This window comes from Saimiri boliviensis, chromosome 2, assembly GCF_048565385.1.
Source record: "Saimiri boliviensis isolate mSaiBol1 chromosome 2, mSaiBol1.pri, whole genome shotgun sequence".
NCBI classification, from domain to species: Eukaryota; Metazoa; Chordata; class Mammalia; order Primates; family Cebidae; genus Saimiri; species Saimiri boliviensis.
In genome coordinates this window covers 158,826,797-158,853,213 of record NC_133450.1, presented here as the reverse complement: position 1 = coordinate 158,853,213, position 26,417 = coordinate 158,826,797, and the positions used below count along the sequence as shown (strand labels likewise).

The window sequence follows — 26,417 nt, the reverse complement described above, 5'->3', positions numbered from 1 at the left end:
GAGCAACAGAACAAGATCTCATCTCTACAAAAAATTTTAAAGTATTAGCCAGATGTGGTGGTGCACACATGTGGTCCCAGCTACTTGGGAGGCTGAGGTGGGAGGATCACTTAAGCCTGGGAGAGGTCGAGACTACAGTGAGGTATGGTCATGCCACTGTACTCCAGCCTAACACAGCAAGACCACATCTTGAAAAACAACAAAGAATCTGACAAGAGCTTTGTTTGCTGTATTTGTCAATAAATCCTATCAGACCAGGAACACCCGAAGTATGATCTGCAGAATAAGAGCACATACATATAAAAAGAGTCTCTTTCTCTTTTTTTCCAAGGTAGGGAGAGTCCCATGGTTAGGTGAGTTTGAACAGTGCTAGGTAAAACAGAGTTTCACTTGCAAGACTTCCTGCAGTGTTTGCTGTTAATCATGTACACTGTAATGGAGACTGCTGCATTTTCTAAGCACCCCATCATGCTAGTGTATCATGGAACGTCCTCTGGGAAGCACTACATTGGACCTAAAGAGATCCAAATTTGTAGGCTGAGCATAGTGCTCTGACCCAGAATCCTGGAGCCAGCCATGGAAAATCGGTAATGTCCAGGGGCCTAAGCCACTTGTCCAGCATTGTAGCAGGACTCCTGAGGCATCTTTTGTGGCCTCTTCTGAGGCCTCTCCCACAGGTAAGTTGCGTATATAGTTTTTGTTGTTGTTGATTTTCGAGGGTGCGGAGGGGTAAGGCAAAGAGGATTCCAATTTTATTTTTTTTTTTTGAGGTGGAGTCTCACTGTCGCCCAGGCTGGAGTGCAGTGGCACAATCTCAGCTCACTGTAACCTCCACTTCCCAGGTTCAAGTGATTCTCCTGCTTCAGCCTCCTGAGTAGTGGATTACAAGCACCTACCACCATGCCCAGCTAATTTTTGTATTTTTAGTAGAGATAGGGTTTCACCATGTTAGCCAGGTTGGTCTTGAACTCTTGACCTCAAGTGATCTGCCTGCCTTGGCCTCCCAAAGTGCTAGGATTACAGGGGTGAGTCATTGCACCCAGCCAGGATTCCTAATCTTTATCTGCCTTGAGGTTGATGGAAAATTACTAGAGTTCTACCTGATATTCTTAATATAAACTAACGTGTGTGTGCGCACACGCACGTATACACACACAAATATGTGTACATATAACTATAAAAAATAGTGCGAATTATTTGAAAATGAGAAGCACCTCTACACTCCCACCCACTGGAGGAGACACAGGTTTGACATGTCTTCATTGCTCTTCCATAGGTAGCTCCTGACATTGCTGCCATCAATTCAATTCATGGTCCTGGCAATGGGCAAAAAAATCTGATCTTCCTCCCCAACTCCTAAATCTGTTTTCCAGAGGTTAGAAAAGGCAGAACCATGGCCGGGTGCAGTGGCTCACACCTGTAATCCCAGCACTTTAGGAGGCCAACACAGGCAGATCACCTGAGGTCAGGAGTTCAAGACCAGCCGTAGGTCAACATGGTGAAACCCCATTTCTACTAAAAATACAAAAATTAGCTGGGCTGGTGGCAGGTGCCTGTAATCCCAGCTACTCAGGAGGCTGAGGCAGGAGAATCGCTTGAACCTGGGAGGTGGAGGTTGCATGCAGTGAGCTGAGATCACGCCCCTGCTCTCCGCCTGGATGACAAGAGTGAAACTCTGTCTCAAAAAAAAGGAAAAGAAAAGAGAAAGGAAAGGGAAAAAGAAAAGGCAGGATCATGAGCAAGAGCATCAACTGACATTTTTCTTTATGCTGCGCCTGGACCCCTCCTCTTGGCCCACAACACCCATGCAGCTCCCACACCTGGAATTAATTGGTCAGTGCCACTTCTCCTCCCTCTGGGTTATCATCCAGAGTATTGCTCCTCCTTCTAGTCCAAGAATGCCACTGGCTAATATGACAAACCTCTGCCAAGTATCCATGATAACTTTGGCCTTCTGAGTCCAATGATCTTGCCTTTGTTGGGCATCATTAAGGTGAATTCATCCTTGCCCACTCAATTCTATACCATAATGCTGGAAGATTCTGGAGGGTGAAAGATGGTGGTGGGCAAGAGATATTGTAGGGCATCTTTCTGAGAATATTCAAGGAATTAGGCAGTGTAGTCTACAGTGGACGACTGTTGCTTCTGCCTATCCAGTATCAACTGTGTCTTTTGTAAAAGCATTCATACTTCCCTTTGGGAATCACCTCTTCCTTTCCTCTTAGTCCATATAATTTGGGTAAGGCTGATATCATTACCACTCCAGGGATGCGAACAGAACCCAGATCTGGTCAGTCAGGGTGCTCTGTGTTCAGCAGAGGGAGAAACAATTCTGATCGCCTTTTTTAAAGTTTTTTTTTTTTAAGTGTTGAATAGAGAGAATCACTACCTAATAAATCCCATGGTGGGTACAAAGTAGATATTTCCCATTTTCAGATGAGGGAAGTAAGGGGCAGACGGATGGAGAGACAGTCCAACGCTACTGACACAGTTAGGATTCAGCATTGGGTAGAGAATTTCTACCCAGTACTTCAGGACTGCCAAGAGAACAGCGTATGAAAACAATGCCTGCTGGAGAAGGAAGACAACACAAAAGCAAGCAGACAGGGGAGAGGTGAATTCTCGAACTCCTGGCCTCAAGTGATCCTCCTGCCTTGGCCTGAGAGTTAAATTCTGATGATATTGTTTTAATCCCTGGATCCAGCTTTACTTGAATCTAAATGCACTACTAAACTTCTTAGTTTAAAATACCTATAAATTCTGCTGTTTGAGTCAATTTCTTATTTGCGACTACATTCTACCCAATTCAAAGCCTTAGCACTCACCCAAGTTAGACCGACTTCCACATTCCTGTCACATCTCTGGACTCATGAAATCTAGTCTTTCACTCTACCATCAGTTAAGGAGGCAACTCATAGTTTTTTCATGCCTAGTATTGTCATGGCCTGTATAGTGTGCATGCTTAGCCTTCATAGCCTTTTGCAGTAGGTTTTGTTCATATCCTGATGAGGAAATGGGGGTTCAAAAAGCTGAGTGATTGGCTCAAAGGCGTGTCTTAGGCAGAAGACCCAAGACCAGAGCCTTAGGCTTATTTGACTTTTTCTATTACATGATGTTCCATGCAGCCTCAGGCTGACTGCAAGAAACATCAGCTGACACATACAATTCCAGAATTGGCAACTAGAGATTACAATTCTTTTTTTTTCTTGGTGGGAGAGGAAAGGATGGAGCTCCTTACGACTCAGTTTGGTTTGGTGTACACAGTGGCTTTCAGGACCTGCCAGGTCAGCCAGCCTTCTTCCTCTGTGCCAACTAGAAGTATACTGGCACTCCATGTTGGAACACAGTGAACTCAAGAGATGCCCGTAGGCCCTCACTTTAATTCTTGTAACATGTGTCATCGGACAGTTTGACCTCAACCTGCATGCAGGTGTCATAGCTCGTCTCTGGTCTTCTAGCTGAGTACATCTAAGTACTAGATCTTAAAGATAAATGCTGTGACTCATTCTGACATTAACCTGTTATGCAGAAGTCTGCTTTGAATCCTTCAAGGATCAAACAACCAAAAAGAATCCCAATCACAAATGTTTAATAAATCTTCTCCATCCCAGGGTGGGCACAAGGTAATTTTTCGTTTTCAGATAAGTGAGCTAAGGGTCAGAAGGATGGAGGGCCAGCACAATGCTACTGACACAGCTGGGGTTCAAACATAGGTCTAATTCCTAAGCCTGTGTATTTCCACAACGCATGACTGAAATTCAAAAGGCCAGCCAGCTTTCTTTTATGTATTTAAAAAAGAAACCAAAAACCTTTCTCATAAATAATGGAATTAATTTTCAACAGAGACTTAAAAAAAACTTTAAGATAATGGCCACACCAAATCTTAAAAGTTGAACCCTACCACCACAGGTGAACAGAGAGGAGAATTAAGCAATGACAGGGTGCGGTGAGTGCTAAGGAGCAGGAGAGGCATCTGTGAGAACATGTAGCAAGGAGTGTATTGTGGGGATAAAGGGTTTCCTCAGGAACAGGTGAGGCTTTAAGACTGAGGAGGCAGCTCCATGGGAGGAGGGGCAGGCTTAGATGGTTTTACTTTCTAGGTGTCTTATGAGTGTTCTCAAACCACATATATTAAAATGTAGCTCAGCCAGGAGTGGTAGCTCATGCCTGTAATCCTAACACTGGGCAGCTGTGGTGGGCAGGTTACTTGAGCCCAGGAATTTGAGACTAGCCTGGGCGACACAGCAAAACCCTTTTTTTAAAAAAATTAAGAAAGATAAGAAAGAACAAACATGTAGCCCTATCACAAATCTCTGAAAGGCTATTTATAATTTTGCCTTTTAAATGGCTTGGTGATCAGCAACTCATTTAACATGCTTACCTATGACTCCTTGGCAATCACTGTGTGCACTTAGAAATTCTTGTGACGTGATCACTTTGGCAGAACATATGCTAAAACTAGAAGTTCCTGTGAAAAAAGAAATTCTCGCCTATATTGTTCTCAGTATCTTAACAAGTAAGTTGAAGAAAATTACGCTGTACAGTGTTTCATTTAGTAAATATTTAACTACTCTTGCTCTATTCTTTGCATAATTTGCAGCCAGGATTATTTTTCCTGGTTTCTTGCAAACATTTTGTAGGTCCTTCAAAGCTTATAGATCTTAGGCATGATGCCTTTCATTGCCTAATGGGTAAAATAGCAGGGTGGTCAAAACAGACCTTAGAACCAAGAGGAGCGCATGTGGGAGGGTCCAGGAACCAAGTGCATGCAGCACCTAAAACAGCCTGAGGTTGGGTTGCCATAACTGAAGCCAGGTCCCGTTTCAAACACTAACATGCTTCCTTGAAGATTACAAAGAATCTTGGGGTGGCTCACCATCCCCAGATGTAGCAGGAAGCAGCAGCTGCCCTTACCTTTACAGCATCATTTCTCCCAAGATGGAGATCAGTTGCCCAGACAGGCCCCAGGGAATCCGCAGCAGCCCCACCACTCTATGGCAGCCAACTCTGTAAGGCACATATCTCTTATCCAGGCTGGGTCAGTATCTTTTGTCTTTAAGTGGCCCTCTGATACTTTATCAGTTGAAATATGTAATGTCCCAAATTGCAGCAGAAATTAATCAACAAATTAAGCAATCTGAGGATTTTGGACAGAAGGCTCTTTGGAGGACTGGGAATGAGGAAACAGGAATAAAGAATGCCCCCAGCCCTCAGAAACACTTGAATATCCAAAATGTCTAGGATGTTTTAAAACAAGCGCTGACCCCAAGGCCTGTGCTCAGGGCTGGGGGTCAGACTACCTGACAGGTACAGGCCAACTGTGACAAGGAAGGAGGGCAGCCCCACCAACCCCTGACCACGGGACAGCTTTTACTTGCTGGCATAAAGAAGCTCGGCTTTCATTAGATGCCAAACATTGATAAAGTGTTCCACTCAAATGGCCTCTTAGATGTGGCCAAGAAAAGTACAAAAAGACCCAACTTGTCTACTGACAATCCCATTAACTTAGTCACTTCTAGAGAACAGGCCAGCACCATCTGAACATGGAAACCCAAGTGCGAGCTACTTCTTGTCCGCTCTGCAGCCGGGTGACGGACAATGGAGATCCTGGGTGGGCACAGGCCCCACAGTGCTGCATTCCCACTCATCACAGACTAAAACTGCCATCTGTACACCCCAAGTCTATGACACTACCAACTGGGAAGGTCAACAGAACCCCACATTTGAATCCTCACACCCTGGAACAAGGGCCCAGTAAATCCACTTCTTCAGCTCACTCTGATCCCGTCCCCAGTTGAACTCCATGCTCACCTCAGGCACTTCCAAAACTTTGGAAATTGTTTCCCTGGTGCCTCAGTTTCCCCATCTACCTTTGAGTTCTTCAATTGCTCCCAGCCTCCTGTACCCCATCCTGCCTACTTCCTTTGCCTCCCTCTAGCACCTTTAACTCCTCTACTCAGTGGCCATAAAACTCAGTGCCAGCATTGGTCTCACCTAGCAGCCTCCCAACACAAAGACGTAACAGGAAATGGCCACATCATGGTCTTCTGCAGTTTGGTGTGAGGACAGGCACCATGGTACAACTTGAATTTTTGTCTTTGTAATTTGGTTCTGTGATTGGCTATCCTTTACCACTTTTTTGGAAATGATTTTTTAAACTAAAGAAAATCCAAAGGGAAAGCATCAGGATAAATAGCTAATGCACCCTGGGCTTCATACTTAGGTGATGGGTTGATAGGGGCAGCAAACTACCATGGCACACGTTTACCTGTGTAACAACCCTGCACATCCTGCACATCTATCCCGGAAGTTAAAATAAAATTAAACTGGTGGGGAGGGGAGCTCCAGCCTGGGCAACAAAGTGAGACCTCATCTCTAAAAAAGAATTTTTGTTTTTAAATTAGCTGAATACAGTGGCTCATGCCTATAGTCTGAGCTACTTGGGAAGCTGAGGCAGGAGGATCATTTGATCACAGGAGTTTGAGGCTACAGTGAGCTAGGATTGTACCACTGCACTCTAGCCTGGGTAAGATCCTGACTCAAAAAATAATTTAAAAAATTTTAAAAGAACAAAACCCATGAGGCTTAGCTGCCCAGTGAGGGCAATGCGGAATTCAGCAGGTCCTCCTGTTGCTCTTTCTCAATCAACATGTCGTGTTGCAATACACTAGCTTCCTCCCACCCCTTAGCAACTGTTTTGACCAGTATGGTAAAATCATCACGATAGAGGCTGGCTGGAGTGTGCATAGATGACAGGAAGGCAAAGCATGATTCTGTCACTGACCCCCAAAAAGTTCACGGGTTTATCTGCCTAAAAAACTCACAGTCCCATCGAACAACTGCTGCCAGTAACTCAAAATGGTCTATCTCTATCAGCAGAAAGGAACAGACAGATCACGACAGAAAAACGAGCCCCAAAATGTTGGAATCTCTCTCTTCAAACTTCTACAGTGAGTAACTGGACTGACCAGGAGCTAAGCTAGGAAAAAGGTGGAGACAGCAAGATTTGAATAGTCTCTAAGACATCCCAGCAAACAGCAAAGGATGACTTCCGCCCCAAGGAATGTTACATTGTTCCTCTTGGGAATTTTGAAGGGGCTGGGAGTGAGCTGTCAAAATAAATATTAAATTTGTCCTCTTTTTGGCAATTCCATCACCACTACTGCTAGATGTTCCAACTCCAGAAGCAGCTTTGCCAGATGCAAGGCTGGAACCCCACCAGACACTTCCAGGTTTGCAGCAGACAGTAGCACATATCCCTTCTACTGCTTGCAGTATTCTGCCTGGCCTCTGTGCCATCCTATATTGACCAACAACACCATTTCCAGAGCTTGTACGAGGAATAGAAGGTATCTGATATGTCCAAAAGCAATGTGGCCCATTAGCTCTGGATTTGAGATCTATATGGGCAGATCTGAGTTCGAACGTCAGCGGCACTAAGTAAGACTGCAGTATATGTGACGGGCAAAATTCTGAGATGGTAATCCACAATTCCCAGCCCCTGCTGATTTAAACACAAATCTAGTATTGCTGTTATCAGCTGATCTTAACATAGGGAGATTATCTGGGTAGGACTATTGTACTATGAGTAATTTATAAGCAATGTTTTCTCCAGCTGATATCACAGAAGGAGGCTAAATCCAGAGCACCAGGATTCCATGCACCATTGCCAGCTTGAAGGTAGAGGAGACCAAGTGAACAGAAACACGGGACGTGTCTGTCTATATGCTGAGAGTTGTCTACAGCTTACAGCCAGCCAAAAAAAAAAAAGGGAAGAAAACAGGTGACTTCAGTCCTATATAACTGAATTCTGCCAACAATCAGAAGGAGCTGGAAACACATTCTTTCTTAGAGCCTTCAGATGAGAGCTGAGCCCAGCCCACGTGACACCCTGATAACAGCCTTGCGAGACTCTAAGCAGAGAATTCAACCAAGGCCGCCTGGATATCTGACCTACATAACTGTGAAATGATAAAGAGGTACTGTTTTAAGCTACTAAGTTTGTGAGCATTTGTTATATACCAAGAGCACATTACCAATACAGTTTGTGAAGCTCTCAGTAGAATGTCATAGTTCTGAATGTCCTGGCCTTCCTCAAGGTTAGCTCTCTACCTCCACAACATCCTCCCACACCCCCAGCCATCAAAGCACAGCCTTTCTCTAGCCCCTTTTTACTTAAAAAGAAAAAAGTACCGAGGGGGAGCGATGAGCCAAGTTCATCCCCAGTGGAAGAAACCATTTCGAATTCTAGTGGAAAGAAGGACATCTTTACCCTTCTACCAACTCCAACCCTATGCACATACCAAATGTAGACTCTTGTTAGTTGGCAGGGGAAATCTGACATGGATTCTGAGTACTCTCCATATTCTTGCTGGGCAAGCTTTTACCTGGGTTCTTTCTCAAAACTGTGTTTGCAGGAAGCAGTCTTAAGGGATGAAGTAATGTCTGCGTGTGAAACAGGCTTGCCATAAAAGAAGTGGAGTCCCCAAACATACAAGTTCTTTGGCTATGATGCAAACCTATTGCATGCACAGCATCTACCTGGGCCCCTCTGTGTCCAATGTGAGTCGTGCGGAACAGGGAAAACCAATATAAACAAGAAGCTCACACTGCTTCCTATTCTGAGTAATAAAGTTCTTTGTCTCTGACCCAGGATCCTCATGTCTTCTGCTAGCATCAACAAAACAGTAATAATCTAACTTATCAGCTCACAAGGGTAAAATCCCAGACCCTGATTCTATTACACTTTTACAGTTAGATCTTTAAATCAGGAGATCTGATGTCTTTACATTACACATTTCAAAGAAACAAAACACCCTTTATGAATTTTCTCATGGAGATAAAATTTACATCATGGAGCTATTGTGAGAATGAAATAAGAATGTATAGCACACCTGGGATATAAAAAACACCCCAATAACTTTACTTGGACTCCCGCAGCCACCCATCCCTCAGATATACATATAATGAATCAGATGAAGATCATTGTCTGTGTCCATGATAGCAATCCATTCAGAAGACAAAAGATAAATAGTTAACATACCAATTTCTGACGTTTGCATAGCACTGCAGGACTCATGAATAGAGCCACCACTCACATTATCTCATTTGACCCCTACAACAAAAACTGAGGCTCAAGGAGATAGGTCCTTGCAGAAAGAACAGTAACAGACTCCACAGGTTTGGAAAACGGCCATATGACAGAAGGCCAAGGAAGCCTATGATAGTAGGCTTAGGAAGCACAGCTGAACTGCAGCTGTGAGACTGTTCTAGCAGCATGACTGTGGCCTGAAGTCACAGGTAAGGCAAGGGAGCTCTTATGGTGACTGGGCCTCCTAAGCAATGGCAACGCCACTGGAGAAACAGCTGGAAACCACATGCTACAGAGAGGACTGTTATTGTATGTCGATATTTCTTCATGGAAAATTAAGCAAGTGGCTATGCTGTCCTGGATTAATCCATTTGGACTTGGTCCCATTGGTGTCTGTGGCAGCTTCTGCTTTGTCTGCAGGCACTGGGGCCTTATCTTGTGATGGTTATCACTTGAGGGTCTTGCTAAGGTTGGAGAAACCAATGCCAACACAGGTCATCAGCACTTTATCCCCGCCCTTGAGTTCTTCACCACATGGCTTGGTTTCAATTTTAAACATAATCTGGAAAAAGCTCTTCAAATGCCGCAAAAATTCTATCCTAAAAAGGAAAACAAATAAATAAATAAAAAGGAATTCATTAAAAAAAAAATAAATTATCCTCCACCACCTAGAATCCAAGCTTTTAATTCCTCAGACTAAGAGAGCTGAAGTTAAAAAATTCTCAACAAATCTGATTAAATAGTACTTCTTTTCAGCCAGCTAGTTTCCAAAGAAGATTTAGATGATTTGCAGAGATGCAAGCAATACAGCAAGATAAATTAAACTGGTGCAGGAAGGGGAAGATTTAGAAGTTAGTACATGACACATAAGTCATTTAGTACAGACCTAGTAGAAAATGGATATAAATATGGTAATGGCTTTTTTTTTTTAGGGGTTGGGGTCTCACTATGTTGCCCATGCTGGCCTCAAAAGCCTGGGCCCAAGCAGTCCTCCCACCTCAGCCTCCTGAGTACCTGGGACTACAGATGTGCTACCACACCTGGCTTAGGCAATGATTTTTCAGTGGCCTATACAAAGACAGAAGCACCTAATTCATAGCACCATGACATATAAAACAAGCACAATGACTAATGTTGCTGAAATAGACAAGTCTCTCCCTTCATTCTCCAATAATACCTTTCCATTTACTCAATGTTTATTGGGTGCCTACTGTATGCTAGACACTGCTCTTGGTACTGGGGATATTGCACTTACATGAAAAAACAAAAATAAAAATCCTTCCCTCATGAGGATTTCAATCTAATGGTATAGATAGAGACAAGATAAATCAATTAATTATTCCTGAAAAGTGCTATGTAATGTAAACAAAGCAAACACCACAGATGAGGAAAAACTGTGGGTAAGACAGCATTTGTACATATTTGGCAGAAGGCAATATTAAATAAGGTGGCTGGGGAAGTGTGCACAGTAAACACAAGGACAGCAGCATCGCAGGGCTATGGCATCACTCCAAGAGTACCTTGGGAAGAGCAATTCTGTGGATGAACTGCAGTAATGTACACAGGCTTCTAATGGTCTTGCCTGGTGGACCTAGCATGACCCCAGCTAGCCTGACTATAAGACTCACCTGGACAGTTCATTAAACACACAGGTTCTTGAAGGTTCTGGTGAATTTGCAACTGATAATAAGTGTCAAAATGGAAGGGCCCAGAATCACAGGCCACACACAAAGCTGATCCCTCCCTACCCTCCACCAGGCCTTGCACTTCCCCCGTTCACAGAGGCCATAAATCTACTGTTAACAAGAATCCCTGGCAATTCTCATTGGGCATGGATAGGAAACAATGGGTTAGTGAAGAATGATGGTTGGCACACCTATAGTGAAGTATTACAAAAACCCTGCACTGTACTGTCTCCCAGTCAAACCAGCCAAACTCCCCACTCTGGATAGATGGTTTTCAACCTCGACTGCGCATGGAATCATCTAAGGATCTTTAAAAACACTGATGCTAAACACATAGGTCAACAGAAGAGAATTGAGAGTCAAGAAATGAACCCACACAGTTATGGTTAATTGATAAGTCAATGAGGAAAGAATAATTATTTCAACAAATAATGCTGGAACAACTGGATATCCACAGGTCAAAGAATGAAGTCGGCCCCCTTTCTCTCATCACACACAAGAATTAACCCAAAAGAGATCAAAGACGTAGCTATAAGAGCTAAAACTATGAAGTTCACACACACACACACAGACACACACACACACACACACACACACACACACAATACAGGAGTAATATTCATTACCTTGGGCTAGGCAACAGTTTCTTAACCATTTCTTAAATAAACACCAAAACGATGGCAATAAGAAATAAATAAATAAATTGGACTTCTGCAAAATTAAAATACTTTGTGCATCAAAGGACACCATCAAGAAAGTAGAAAGACAACCTACAGGATTGGAGAAAAGATCTGCAAGTCACACACAAAGGTCAGGTATCTCGACTTCATAAAGAACTTCTACAACTCAGTAACAGAAAGACAAATAACCTAATTAAATGATGGAAGAATACAGGCATGGTACCTCATACCTGTAATCCCAACACTTTGGGAGGTCAAGGCAAGCAAATTGCTTGCTTGGAGTTCAAGACCAGTCTGGTCAATATATTAAGATCCCCATCTCTACAAAACACTTTTTCTTAATTAGCTAGGCATGATGGCATGAGCCTGTAGTCCTAGCTACTCGAGCTATGATTACACCACTGTACTTCTGCCTGGGCAACAGAGTGAGACTCACAAAAAAAGGGAAAAAAAAAAAGATGGGAGAGCTAAATGGACATTATCTTCGCAAATATCCAATAAGCACATAAAAAGATGGTAAACATCAATGGTTATTTGGGAAGTGAAAATCAAAACCACTATGAAATATCACTTCATACCCAATAAGATGGTTATAATAAAAAAGACATACAATAACAAAAGTGTGGGTGAGGAGGCAGAACAATCTGGCAGGTCCTCAAAATGTTACATAGAGAGCTACCATATGGTGTGGCAATTCTGCTCTTAAGAATGTATGTGTGTGTGTGTATGACACACACACACACACACACACACACACATATATGTATATACACATATACTCACACAAAAACTTGCATGCAAATGTTCCTAACAGCCTTATTAATACCAGTCAAAAAGCAGAAGCAACCCAAATGTCTATCAACTGATAAATGCATAAAATGCGGTATATCCATTCAATGGAAGATTTTTTTTTTTCTGCCATAAAAAAGGAATGAAGTACTGATACATGCTACATCAATGAACCCTGAAAACATTATGCTAAGTGAAAGACCACATAGTGTCTGTTACAAAGGACCACATAGTGTATGATTTTATCTACAGACTATGAAAAACCCACAACAGGCAACTCTATCACAGAGACAGAAAGGAGATTTGTGGTTGCCTGGGGCTGGGAAGAGTGGGAAGAATGGAAGAGACTGTGAGCCCACACAGGATTTCTTTCTGGGGGTAATAAAAATGTTCTAAAATTAGATTGTGGCTGTGGTTACACATGTCTGTGAATATGCTAAAAAACCTTTAAACTGTGTACTTTAAATGGGCAAATTGTGTCGTATGTGAATTGTATCTCAATAAATCTTTTTAAAATAAATAAATAAATACATATTTGCCATATTGTTTTTAAAAAAAAAAAAAAAAATTGATACTGGTTCTTACCCCTACTCAGTGTATACCAAACTGCATATAAAGCCTGCCTTGATGAATTTCCCTCCCACCCCCACCCTCCCGTGCTAACAGCACTGACATAGTCAAGGGAAGGAAACAGCAATACGGAGAAAAGGGGGCCTGAACAATTCCTGACCCTGTGGCTGAAGTGACCAGCACATCAGGAGCTAAGAGATGAAACATTAACAACCCCAGAGTGTGGGAGTGCTTGTCAGTGCTGGATGCTCACAGAAAAATCTCCCAATTCCTTGCTTTCTCTTTCACCTAAGAATGTGCAACTTCATCGCCACCTTTAAAATAACATCTCATTTGTCAACTCTTCTATGAAGCCTTTCCTAGCCCATAATCCCCACCCCAAACAATCTTTCCCTCCCCTCCAGGTTTCCATAGCATTCTCTGCTCATAGTGTCTAATTAAATGCTTATGTGTAACTGTCCCCTTCTCTCTCATTAAATTATACAAGTACCTCAAGGGCAATGCTCTTCTCCATCACTGAACCCCTTATTCAAACAAGGCACTGTATAAGGTTCTCAGTAAAGAGGCACTGAATAGAATTTAGGGGTTAGGGTAAACAACTTCCAACATTCTTGGCAGTTAAGGGAAGTCAGCTCTTTCCCTGCTGGCTTTCCTGTCTTACTAACCAATTAAATTTCTGTTGTCCTTGTTGCTTTCTATCCATCACACCATCTCCCCCATCCTGTCCTAGGGAAAAAAGAAAACACACCAAACCATAGATAAACAGTCCACATCTGTGGGTAAAGCTTCCAGCTGGCAGCAACTCAGAAAAAGTCAGTCATCTCACCCACCCACTCATCTGCATCTGAAGGAGAAAACAGATTGGTCTCTCTTTTGCTGCTGCCTCAAACTAACACAGGCCTGGGGCACGCTCTGCTCCCAGCGTCTCACCCAGCCTACTTCACTCTGAATCACTCAACTGTGCTTGAAAAACCAGATACCCTCCCCAGCTGGCAGAATTCCTACAGGGCCTCAGCTTGCTTCTGATCTCTTGGAGAAGGATGGGAGGAACACAGGCTCGAGTGTGCAGGCCTGTGTATTTGCAGGTTTGGGGTATTTGTAGTAGCCTTTGGAACAGTTAGAAAAAGCAAAGTTAGTTCCACTTTTTACATAATGTTCTGCCAAACCCTCAGCCTGTCCAAGGAAGATCGTGTAAGAGACTGGATTAAGGTACATTTCAGAATCTTTCCCCCACCCTCTAGCCCCATTCTCCCTATGAGTCTGGTAGCTGGGATATTAAAGAGCAAAAATGCTCAGAACCTGAGAAGTAACCACAGCCAATATTAAATCCCAGCAATAGCCTCCTTAAGAAAACGAAAAGCAAATGAAGAGTAAGCACGCCCCGTATGTACATGCAGTTTAACAGTCTCGTCCAGTGCTGATCCGTGTCCTTCTCCATAGTCCAACAGCTCTCCACAGCTGCAGAGGCACTGAGGCACCGCCTCTTGAGTTCACAGTTCTCTGCCCCTCTCTTCCACAGCACTGCACTGGAGATTCACACCTCCTAGATACAACGACACGGCCACACAGCCAGGACAGAGAGACCCACCGCTCACTGAGAGCCGCTCTGTGGTTCAACAAGTAACCACCCACACAGAGCAAATAGTAGCTTTTCAGAAGAAGCATTCTAGGCAGTAGGGACTCTATGCAACTCCTGTAGAAAGGATTTTAACGCCTGACTTAGAGAATGCTTATCTGCAGAGAGGTTTTTTTTTTTTGTCCCCCAGGACAAAATGATTTTTTTTTTTTTTTTTTTTTTTTTTTTTTGGAGATGGAGTTTCGCTCTTGTTACCCAGGCTGGAGTGCAATGGCGCGATCTCGGCTCACCGCAACCTCCGCCTCCTGGGTTCAAGCAATTCTCCTGTCTCAGCCTCCTGAGTAGCTGGGATTACAGGCACACACCACCATGCCCAGCTAATTTTTTGTATTTTTAGTAGAGACGGGGTTTCACCTTGTTGACCAGGATGGTCTCGATCTCTCGACCTCGTAATCCACCCGCCTCGGCCTCCCAAAGTGCTGCAAAATGATTTTTAAAAAACAAAAAGCAACTGACTTTTCTATGATCTAGTCCATCTGACAAGCAGGTTTCTGAGAATTCTGGAGCAGAGATAACTTTTCCTGTATATTTTCAAAAGGTGAGTTGTTCCCACTGCCACCGTTGGTCAACAGGAAAGGCCATGAGGTTCATGGTCACAGCCCATAGAACCTCAGCTGCCCAGGATTTGACAGGCTGCCAGATGCGACCCTTAAACACAGACCCTCTCACCAGATCTTTCTTCTGAAGCATGTCAGAGAATGGGGTGAGGGCAATCACGGGGAGAGCCCTCTCTCTAGCAGCTCCCACAGCCCTCTCTCTAGCAGCTACCACAACAGAGCAACCTGCATCCTGCTCCACTAAGCCACCTGGTTTCTATGCCACTGGATATGGGACAGAGCTGGGGTTACCTACATCTCAGGTGTAAGGAGATGCTATGGAAGTTAAAGGGAACGATCTGGAGATAACAAAAGGATCTGTTCGATGGGGTCCCTAAAGTTATTACACGGCAGCTTTTAAATATGCTGCGGATGCTTTTTCTGCTGAATAGTGGCTTTTCCCAAGAAAAGACCAGCTGACCTCTGCTCCAAAAATGAAGTTACTATATTCAGTTACTTAGGTAGCAGGACACAGAGAACCAGGCTAGCTGCACTGTCAGGAGATAGGATCCTAAGCCCAGTTCAGACAAGATCTCACCATGGGCAGGTCACTGACCTCTTTTTCATCTGAGAAGTAAGGCTATCACTTGCTTTTACTACATGCCAAATATGTTCTGCGGCTCAAACATTAGGTTGACGGGGCTTTACAGTATCTAAACGCTTCACAAACCTAAGATACGGTGGTACTGTGCAAGCTCACGGAGTGCAGTAAGGCCACTGAACCCAAGGAGGAGCAGGCTTGGCAGGCAGTGCCCAGCTCCTCGTGCGTGATCTCATTGGCTCTTCACAGGGCTGTGCTTAAGACTGAGTGGACCAGGAAGACCCCGATCAGTAGGTGTTTAACAAGGACAGTGTCTTGTAGCGCCCCACCACTTCTGCAAGTCATGGGAAAAGGTTATTAATTAAAGTTAGAAAAAAACAAAGTAGGCCAGGAGCGGTGGCTCAAGCCTGTAATCCCAGCACTTTGGGAGGCCGAGGCAGGTAGACCACAAGGTCAAGAGATCGAGACCAACCTGGTCAACATGGTAAAACCCCGTCTCTACTAAAAATACAAAAAATTAGCTGGGCATGGTGGTGCATGCCTGTAATCCCAGCTACCCAGGAGGCTGAGGCAGGAGAATTGCCTGAACCCAGGAGGCGGAGGCTGCGGTGAGCCGAGATCGCGCCATTGCACTCCAGCCTGGGTAACAAGAGCGAAACTCTGTCTCAAAAAAAAAAAAAAGAAAAGAAAAAAACAACGTAATGGTTTATTTTAGATTTTCAACTAAAGATAGAAGGAGATCATATTACAGCAGAATTTGAAATGAGGACTTTGTTGAAAAGAGGTAGCATGGCATCCGGCCTCAGGCAAGGTGCTTGGAGTTCTGCAATATGCATGGAACCCCAGCTCTTACATAAGAGCACTGTGGTTAAGGGAAGCAGTGACTGCAGCAGACTGTCCAGGTCTGAACCCCACTTACTGTCTGTGTGACCCTGGGCACATAACTTGACCTCTCTGTGCATCAGTCCCATCACTTGTAAAATGGCACATATGATAGATAGTACTTGCCTTTTTCACCCTTATAAGTTATGCTGAAAACTAAATGAGTTAATATGTGTGAGCATTTAAAACAACAACCTGTTCATAGTAAACATGGTGTTTTTTAAATAAACATCTACCTTACAGAATTCTTAAGATCAAATAAGATGTACATAGTTTGCTCAGTAATGTGACTAGGAGAAGTCAGTCATTAACTAGAAATTAAAATTTTTTGATCCATAACTAAAAATTAATGGATAGAGATTTATAGGTAGCTGTAAGTCATACTTACAGATGACTTTAAAGCTAAAATCACCCAAAGCAAGTTGACTAGGCCTCCTGGGGTTCAAAGTGACCTGACCAGGCTACTCTGGGCACATTGCCTATGGGGTAGCCCTACTCCTCAAGAAGCAGTTAAAAAAGAAAACTAAAACAAAGTGACCTGACCAAAGGACTTTCTGTAGCAGAGTGAGCAGGTATCCAGGCAGGAACCAAAGCACCAGCACTAACAGCTCCTCAGGTGCGTTGCCAGGAGCACTAAGCATCTGACTTCATCTAAGCTTCGTTCCATCTTCACAAGTCCAGGACTTCAGAGCCATGCACCTTATCTACAAATGACACTGAGGCTCCGAGATGCTAAATATCATTCCCACAGTCTCCTGGTGGCATGTGGCAGAGCCTTAAGTCCAGATAGGCTGGACTCCAAGGCCTGTGGACTAGTAGAATGCAGAGCGATCTGGTAACTGCAGTCTTATTCCAACAAACAATTTCTGAAAATGCTAATTAAAATGCATCTTAATTTTTGCTTATTTTTCTTGCTGTTAATCCAAAGGCATAAATCCTCCCTTACTGTTGAGTGGACGGTACTACTGTCACTAATTGTAAGCCACCTAAAACTCAACAAATTTAACAGAAATAGAATCATTATATACCAGTGATTATCCAGTATTATTTTATTCTACTGAAAAAAAAATCTCTTGGGCCTTTCTAAAAGAGTTTCACACATACAGACCTTCTCAAGTAGTACAGAAAAACCACCAACAGCAATTCCAATGCTCTTTAAACAGACATTTAAAAAGCTATTTTATACAAATAAAAACAGGTGTAAACTGCCTGAAGAAATGCCTTTTTTTTTTTTAACCAAGGAGGGTCTTGCTTCTGGTTTTCTTTAGAAATCTGAGGTTTCACAAAACACGTTTCTATGATTTTAAACTGCACATAAAAATAAATGTGTTGGCTTGGTCTCCAAAGCTCTTGAATCAAGCTAGAAAAACTGTTCCCCCACCATGATAGTCCTCACATGGATTTCATCCCTTTTTTACCCTCATCTGTACTCACAAATACAATGTTAACTTTGCCTGCTGGGTCCTGCCTTCACCCGTCATCTCTTTGTGCTGCTGGAGCTGTCCATAGTGATTAGGGGCAGAAGTGTACTAAACAGATCCAGCCTTCTTGAAAATAGGCTCCATTACCCATCCTTATGCTAGCTTACCAAAAAGAAGGGAGGCTTCCCCTTTCCACCCTGCAGACCACTCTGCACAAAGCCCTGAGAGGCAGGAGACAAGTCTCCCAGCCTAAGCCTCAAGTTATATTATCTTTCAATTTGTGCTACTCCTTTAAAGCTGCATTCAGAGCAGGACACTTTGTTTTTCCAAGAAAGGAAGTCATTTTAGGCAACTTTTTTGGAAGACACTACAATTAATGTTTGGTGAGAAGATGTGTTGAAGAGGACACAGGAACTTTTTAAAACGTCCAGTCACATCTTGTACATCTCCAGAAAGCTTAAAAAGATTATACAGGTCCTGGAGCCAAACTGAAAAAGATCTCCAAAAGCCAAAAAAAAAAAAAAGTGCTAAGGAAAAATAAAAATATATATTCCATTTTCACATAATGTTCTGCCAAACCCCATGCCCCAGAACCACACACAATCAAGACGCCCCATACCCCATACTGTGTGTACAAGCAGGACTTCCTCGTTCCTGACGCAGGGGCTGGGAAACAGCAGCTATAAGCCCAGCTATAAAGCCGGTGGGGCCATGGCAGTCACATAGCTGGCAGCGGCCTCCAGTGAGCTCTCTATACCTAGGGTGAGTCTCTGCACCCAGGGTGCTGTTCTCCCTCACCTCCTCTACAAGGGCTTAACTACCAAGTCTATTTTAGCAATGTTTACTACTGATGTTACCATGCCATTTGGGATTACTAAATTTTAGGTTTCCTGTCCTGCGAAATACTTTTACACAAGTTATGAGGAGATAATGTCACCCTCACCAGTTTCCTGCTTATCAGTCTTCCCTCTCTGCTAACAGAATGTATTCTCTTACATTTTCCTGTTCCAAAAAACTCCCACCACCAATTCCAAAAAAAAAAAAAAAGCCTCCAAAAGAATTTCTTTCAAGCTCCTGGTTTTCATGCCACCAAAACCATGGCCCAAGGCTGCATAGCCCCACGGCAGCTCTCACTCCTTTCTCAATGTGATGGCACCACCATTCTTCAGTTATCACAGTACTGTACCTTTCAGATATACAGCATCGGTACCATGATAACCGAAAAAGGACAGTTCAGTCTCATATCTACCTGAATATTCCCTGCCACCCAGCTCACCACCCACAGATGGCCATATGATGATCTCTAAGCATACAAGCATGTGTAAACACACACATACAAGGTCAGTGCTCAAATAGGCTGTTTGCCGCAACCTCATTTACTATCGATGGGAAATGCTTCTTTTATTATGTCATTTATAATTCAAGTCTTCCGACAACCTATTCTTTTTGAGGAGTGCTTGCTTTTATACCACATCAGTCAACTTCTGCTAACATTCAATGGCCCAAACTCACTTCTACAATTCCTTTGCAGTCTAGCAGCATTAATACAAACTCAGCCTTTTGTCATCTTTCCAGTGAGCTCATACCCTATCATTTTAGACAAAAAAACCTGTTTTCCCACAGCAAGTTACACAGCTAGGGAAGAGAACAATTAAAAAAAAAATAGTAACAAAATCCAAGCTACACGGAGCCAGGAGTTTGTCTCTTAACATGGAAACAAAATCTAAAGCACAAACAAAATAACTGCCCAATAGAGATCACGCAACTTTAGTTACATGGGATTGAGGAAGGAAAGAAAAGCAAAAATCCTTGTACATCTTGTTAAAATAAACACCAAGTTAAGAGTGATAACTGCTGGCTTATTTGAGGATCAATAAACGCAGGTGTTCACTGTGCAGGCTCTGTGCAGCATAACACCTTTGTCATTTTGGGCAATGAGAAAATTATACCGGACAGAATAATGAGGTTGAAAAAGAATAACTTACGTGTACGGAGAAAGAGGGCCTAGCAGGACTTTGGAAACATCCTGCTGTCCAAGGGTCATAAGTAGTAGCGCCAGGCTTTGGTTGGTTGAGTCTACACATCCACCCTGTAAACACAAATTAATAATTGTACAAACCAGAAAACAGAAAGCCAACAAAAGAGAGGAGGAGAAAAAAAAAACTCAGCAACATACAGTTATAATATCGAAATCCACAGAATAGCAGACTGCAAAGTTCAAACAGTAATAAAACAAAATATAGATCTTATAAGAGTAATCCTTATATCGATTAACTGTAGAGGGTTAAACTAACAGTTAATTAGAACAACTGTAATTAACTGTAATTAACTGAGCTGAGGCTATCAGACTTTCAAATTTCCTTAAGTGAATCTAGTTTAAAAAAATGAAACTTTTCTTTTCTAATTAAAAACAGCAGCAGGAGGACATCATTTTTATTGAGTATAAGCAAAAAAAGCTTAATCGGTTCTAGAAGATGCAGAGTTAATTCCAAGGGTTAAGTGGACGACGCTCATATTTATTTAATCTGTCACAGAACAACAGTCTCTCTGACATGCAATGGCCTTTTCATGGTCTTACTTTTACACTTATGCAAATACATTCAAAACTGCTTACAATGCACTATTAACTTCTCTTCTTTATCTCCTCCTGAGTGCCTTAAAACTGAAGAATTGTTAAGGTTAGATCCCTCCATTCTTATTACTTATGTATAATATTACTCCTCCCACCCCCTTTTCCTTCCTTTTCTTCCAAATTAATAAGCAGAACACACTTCTCTTCAAATACTTTCTCCTGAGGCACAACTGCTTTGGTTGCCTTTCTTCTTTTTTGATTTTCTCAAATAATTTAGCTGTTTTGCTTCCACTAGATGCATACATAAGTATACAAACACGCATTCTGATCATTCTGGAATAACTTTATTTAAAACGTACTGTACATAGTGAAAGAAGGATGACCTTGAATTTCTACATATTTTGTGCAGGTCACAATTAGAAATTCAGTCTCTGATCAAGGCACGTTACTATCCAAGGCTAGACTGAACAGGATAGGTGGCCAACAGTGCTGTTCATCTGGGTACAACTGCCCCTCCCTCCTTTTTAAGGCACATAAGGTAGGAAATAAATCCATTTTCAGATGCTGACACTCATTCTCTGGCTGTAAAAAGTCATTTAGTAGCCCTAATAATGGTGCAGGAAATAAGGGGATTGATCCTACTGTTAGCCTTTATGAACATCTATTACACTTCCCTAAACTACCTAAGTTAATAAGGGACAGGGAACAATATATTTTATCACATAGCAAATTTTAGGACAAGGAGAGTTCCTTTTCTACCCAAAAAGAAAAACCTGGCCCATGGAAAATATGAGGACCAACAAAACTGTTTTACAGATCTTGCTCCCTTTCATAAGACCACCTAAAATTAAAGTGTTCTCTTCAGTCTCTGCTTCCTATCACTGTTGTTATTTCACCATTATAGACTGGACCAATATTTTAATGCAATAGATATTGCTAAGGTCCCTGTACAAGACATCATGGAGGAAGTAGAAGGGGGTATCAGACTGCCAGGGTAGGTGGGGAAGTGTCACCTGCGCCAAATACCAGAGAAGGGCTTTGGGAGTCAGGACTAGTTAAGGCAGTCCTGGAGGAACAAGAAGGGTTTGGAGAGAAAAGAAGAATGCAAAGATGGGGAAAAATAAAATACTAGGGCCAGTGAGGAACTGCCAGGTGGCCAGCCTGGAAGGCACTGCTACTGTCTGTGGAGAATTATATACAGCAGAGAGAAGTTGGGTAGCTAAACTAAGGCGGGGCTTTCTGAAATGGGTTGAGAATTTCAACTTTGTCCCAATAAAGTGAGAAGCCAGTGAAGGTCTCTGTGCACAGGAGTGAAGAGATCAGGTCAGTATTTTAGGGAAGATTTAGACTGAAAAGGATGCTAGGATTTGGAAAGAACATCTCTGCTGGAAGTGCAGAGAGGCAGTAGCCATAATCCACTTGTAGGGTGGAGCAGGGAGGCAGGCAGTAGATGGAACAGTGAAAGGGATGGAAAGAAAAGGCAGTTCCAGAAAGCCTGGGACAGAATCAAGAAAGCTGGGTAACCAATAAGACATAAATGGAACAGGAGGGATTAGATCAGAGTCTTAAAACTTGAAAAACATCGGCCGGGCACGGTGGCTCACGCCTGTAATCCCAGCACTTTGAGAGACCGAGGGGGGTGGATCACGAGGTCAGGAGATCGAGACCATCCTGGTCAACATGGTGAAACCCCGTCTCTACTAAAAATACAAAAAATTAGCTGGGCATGGTGGCATGTGCCTGTAATCCCAGCTACTCAGGAGGCTGAGGCAGGAGAATTGCCTGAACCCAAGAGGCGGAGGTTGTGGTGAGCCGAGATCGCGCCATTGCACTCCAGCCTGGGTAACAAGAGTGAAACTCTGCCTCAAAAAAAAAAACAAAACAAACAAACAAACAAAAAAACTTGATAAACAGCACCTTCAAAAGGGATGGATTTTTGACTACTCATGTCACATCACAACTCTACAGAAAATTATTCAGAAAAATATGAAGTATTTCCATCCTTTTAATAATTAAAGATCATACACACACAAAGGAAGTTCTCTGAATGACTAAAAGAAAATGAAACAAACTGGTCCAGGCACAATGGAAGACTGAAAGTAGATCTCAACTAAAGAAAACAAAAATTGCCAGGCACGGTGGCTCACGCCTATAATCTCAGCACTTTGGGAGGCAGAGACAGGTGGATCACTTGAGGTCAAGAGTTCAAGACCAGCCTGGCCAAAATGGCAAAATCTCGTCTCTACTAAAAGTACAAAAATTAGCCCGGCATGGTGGCGCATGCCTGTAATCTCAGCTACTCAGCAGGCTGAGGCAAGAGATTTGCTTTTACCTGGGAGGTGGAGGTTGCAGTGAGCCAAGATCGTGTCACTACATTCTAGTCTGGGCAAAGAGCAAGACTTTGCCTCAAAAAAAAAAAAGAGAAATAAAAAAAGAAAAAATTAAAGAACCTAATTTAAACTGCATGCTTTTCCTCTCCTCTTGTGGACTGGTTAGGCTGTGCTTTCATTGAAGCTTATAACCTGCTACTTATAGGGATATAAGCCCCACACTCTAGCTGTGCCCATAGGCTCCTACTGGACTGCTGTATAATATGATGCTTCCAATTCTCCCAAGGTCTATCAGAAAGGGATGGAAGTGTCCTCACATTTAGAGGGCCACTACAGGACCAGCCACTGCAGCTAAGAAAAGGAATCCTGCACAACAAGGGGCCCAGGGACACACATCACATGCACTGTTTTCTGCCCCCCCTATAAATAAGTAGACCACAAACCTCACGAATTAAGTAACTGGCAGGGCAACCTCTTGATCATCTACCCCAAACTTTTAGTTACTACCCATTTTCACAAAATTATTAATTTTTTTTTTTTTTTTTTGAGACGGAGTTTCGCTCTTGTTACCCAGGCTGGAGTGCAGTGGCACGGTCTCGGCTCACCGCAACCTCCGCCTCCTGGGTTCAGGCAATTCTCCTGCCTTAGCCTCCTGAGTAGCTGGGATTACAGGCAGGCGGCACCACGTCCAGCTAATTTTTTTGTATTTTTAGTAGAGACAGGGTTTCACCATGTTGACCAGGATGGTCTCGATCTCTTGACCTCGTGATCCACCCGCCTCGGCCTCCCAAAGTGCTGGGATTACAGGCGTAAGCCACCGCGCCTGGCTAAAATTATTAAATTTAGCATAAAAAATTAAACTGATTTAGCATCAAAAAAAACTGAGGCCAGACCTTGACTGCACAAGACTTGTCAAAAAATACCTCCTCCTTCAGGAAGATTTCATCTCCTCCTTCTACTATTTCCCAGGTGAATGCTGAGTAGAGGGGCTGCAGCCACTTTCCTGAAAATATAACTAGAGGTCCACTGTCTTCCATTTTTAATTAGATGGTCATTAAACAGAGCCTTTTAGGACCTGGAAATTGTAATTAATTCTGAAATAGCTCATTCTCACGTGTTCCATCTTGGTCCAATGAGACATTTTCAAGAACAGTGACTTGAATCAGGGTAGTATACTGTAAGTATTAGCTGTTTTCCACTGTGAGGCTGGTCTGAGGATCAGTACCGACGGATACTCAGGCTTCAACCTACCATCCTGATTAATAAACTGAACGAGTGGCAAAAGTAAGAATTAAAAGAAAAACTAAATTGCCACTTTTCCTGTTTTACTGATTTTATTTCACTTGGCTTAGATGTGATTTTTTCTACCTTATTAAACAGGAAAGCTTCCTTGGAGACCAGAGAGATGCCTGAGAACTGAGAATAAATACACAGAGCAATACAAAGACAGAAGTAATTTTAGCTCCTTAGGGGAAGAAGAGAGACATTTTACAAACTTTATACACCATATGACAGCAAATCACCTAGAGTATAGTTCTTGCTGATGCTCAGTTCAAGAATCTGGGAACGAACATAAAGGGCAGAGAAATGACTACACATCAGAGCCTTTCCTAGACTCTGCATGTGAGAGAAAAGGTTTCACCTTCCTGATGTAGGATGAAGGCAAAAAGACAGTGCAGACTAACGGAAATCTTGGACCCAGATTTGTGACCCTCTTCTAACCAAGTATAAGGGATCTCAGTGAACATATTTTTTAGGCAACTGTATCTTATTCTTTCTGCCATCATCTTTCCTTCTAATTTCTCCCTTATTTTAGGCCATCTCACCTATTTTGAGGAAACAGTAAAAGTATGTATGTGTATATGTGCCTGTCACATGAATGGATCAATATAGAAAGACTGTGGCAACTGAGAGGGCAGGTTGGTCTGAGCTGTGTCCCATCAGCAGAGCTGCAGAGGCAAAACAAAAACCAGTTGAGTCTGTCTTCACCATCTGTTCACTCTTTCTCTGTTCCATATCTTCAGGTTTTTCAAAGCTTCTGCCATGTTGTGCCACATGCCTGCCTTTCCTAGTTATTTTATGCTTTTTAAAAAAATGTTTTTCTTCTTCTTTTTCTTTTTTGATACTCTACCCTGTTAACTGAGATTCTGTACTCTAGAATGCATTACAAAACCTAGCCTGTTGCCATTGTTTTATATATGAATCAGGTGTCACATACAAATCCAGATCTCTAGCTTCTCTTGAAAGATCTAAAAACAATGAGCCCATATTCCCACATGGCAGCAGTCAGGGGGTGACAGGACAGTACTCTCTTTGGTCAGGGCAGTGTGTCAGCCACCACCTTATCTTACCTACTTCATTTTTTTAACCTTCTCTTTCCTTTATGACTGTTCCAGTTCTTTCCCTGGCTCACTGTCAAAACTTACCCACCCTGTGTCTCAACCCAGTGCGGCTAGATCTCTACTCACTGACTAGTTCAACTAATCCATTAAACTAGTTAATGCTGAACTGCTTACTGCATAGGAACAGGTTACCTCCTTGGCTTGAGCCCTTGGAAGAGAAGGAAGGCTGCCAAGGGATGAGAATAAGAGGCAGCAAACTGCTTCCTGGTCACTCCTCTATTGGAGGAGGCTGTGGACATACCCTGTAGATCTCCTCCAGCAGCAGCTGGGCACAGTTCCTGCCAAGGTCCTCTGGAAGTACTGCTGCTCCCTGGCCCTGGGGGTTGGAGGCCAGTTCAGCACTGAGGAAGGTGCCACTGGTGGTCTCAGCAACCAGTGACAACCCAAAGCCTGGAGACCTGGAGATACAAAGGCATAAACACTGAGTAGGGTTAACCAAGTGAGGTTTCTACTCACCAGCAAACAAAGAAGACAAACACTTTTTTTGATGCCACTGTGTTCGAAGGCTTCTTTCTGGCTGCATTAACCTCATAGAGTTACTACTAGTTTACTAGTTGACCAGAAAAGAAAATCAGTCCAAAAACAAGCACCTCTCCACAAAATTTTAAGATCTGACAGCTCAATTCTACTTTCTCAATGCCTGTTAAGTAGACACATCATCAGGAAAGGTGCAGCAGCCTTCCCAAGTAGTACAATCCATATGCAACCACAACACAGATGTGTCCCCTTTAAAACAACTCAACACGTGTTCATGTAACACTTTCTATATGTCTGGCAGGAGACCAGCCAAAACACTTGTTTCAGTAAAACTATGTATAAAATTAACGATGTTTCAAATGCACTGTATGAGCTCACTGTATGGAAGAACTATACTAGACAGTCCTTAGCTTCTTAAGAAAAAAAAATTGCTTGTCTATGCACTCAAGGGTTAACAACACCTGCCAAGGGAAGGGGGTACACTGAGTTATCCATTTCATCAAAGGTTCTGGGGTGCACTCTGAGTTATGCTTAACAATCTAACACTGTGACACCCACCTATTATCATGAGACACCTAGAAAATTTTAGCATAATCCAAAGTTGCCTTTGAGTCACTTGACCAGCAGGAGCGAGAAGATGTCCAGCAGTGTCTGCAGGCAGTGGCATGCAAAAGTGAAGAATAGAAGATGAAGGGGAGAGAAAGCAAGAAGACAAGCTGCCACTGCTGCTTTACCCCATTTACCT

General features: G+C 42.9%; 1 protein-coding gene across 3 annotated transcripts in view; it reads right to left on the bottom strand.

Annotated features, from left to right (window-relative positions):
• Positions 1–8,900: 8,900 nt before the first annotated feature.
• Positions 8,901–26,417, bottom strand: part of RCL1 (RNA terminal phosphate cyclase like 1) — a 60,102-nt gene continuing 42,585 nt past the window's right edge. For 2 of the 3 annotated variants that reach the window (XM_003935669.4, XM_010346184.3), the window contains 3 exons: positions 25,437–25,593; positions 19,877–19,980; positions 8,901–9,690 (listed from right to left, as the gene is read on the bottom strand). In XM_003935669.4, coding sequence (XP_003935718.1) covers positions 9,540–9,690; positions 19,877–19,980; positions 25,437–25,593 — 412 coding nt within the window. In that variant the 3' untranslated portion in view covers positions 8,901–9,539. Of the gene's footprint in view, positions 9,691–12,899; positions 14,359–19,876; positions 19,981–25,436; positions 25,594–26,417 lie in introns of those variants that run through there. The other variant, XM_074394774.1, reaches the window with a different exon arrangement.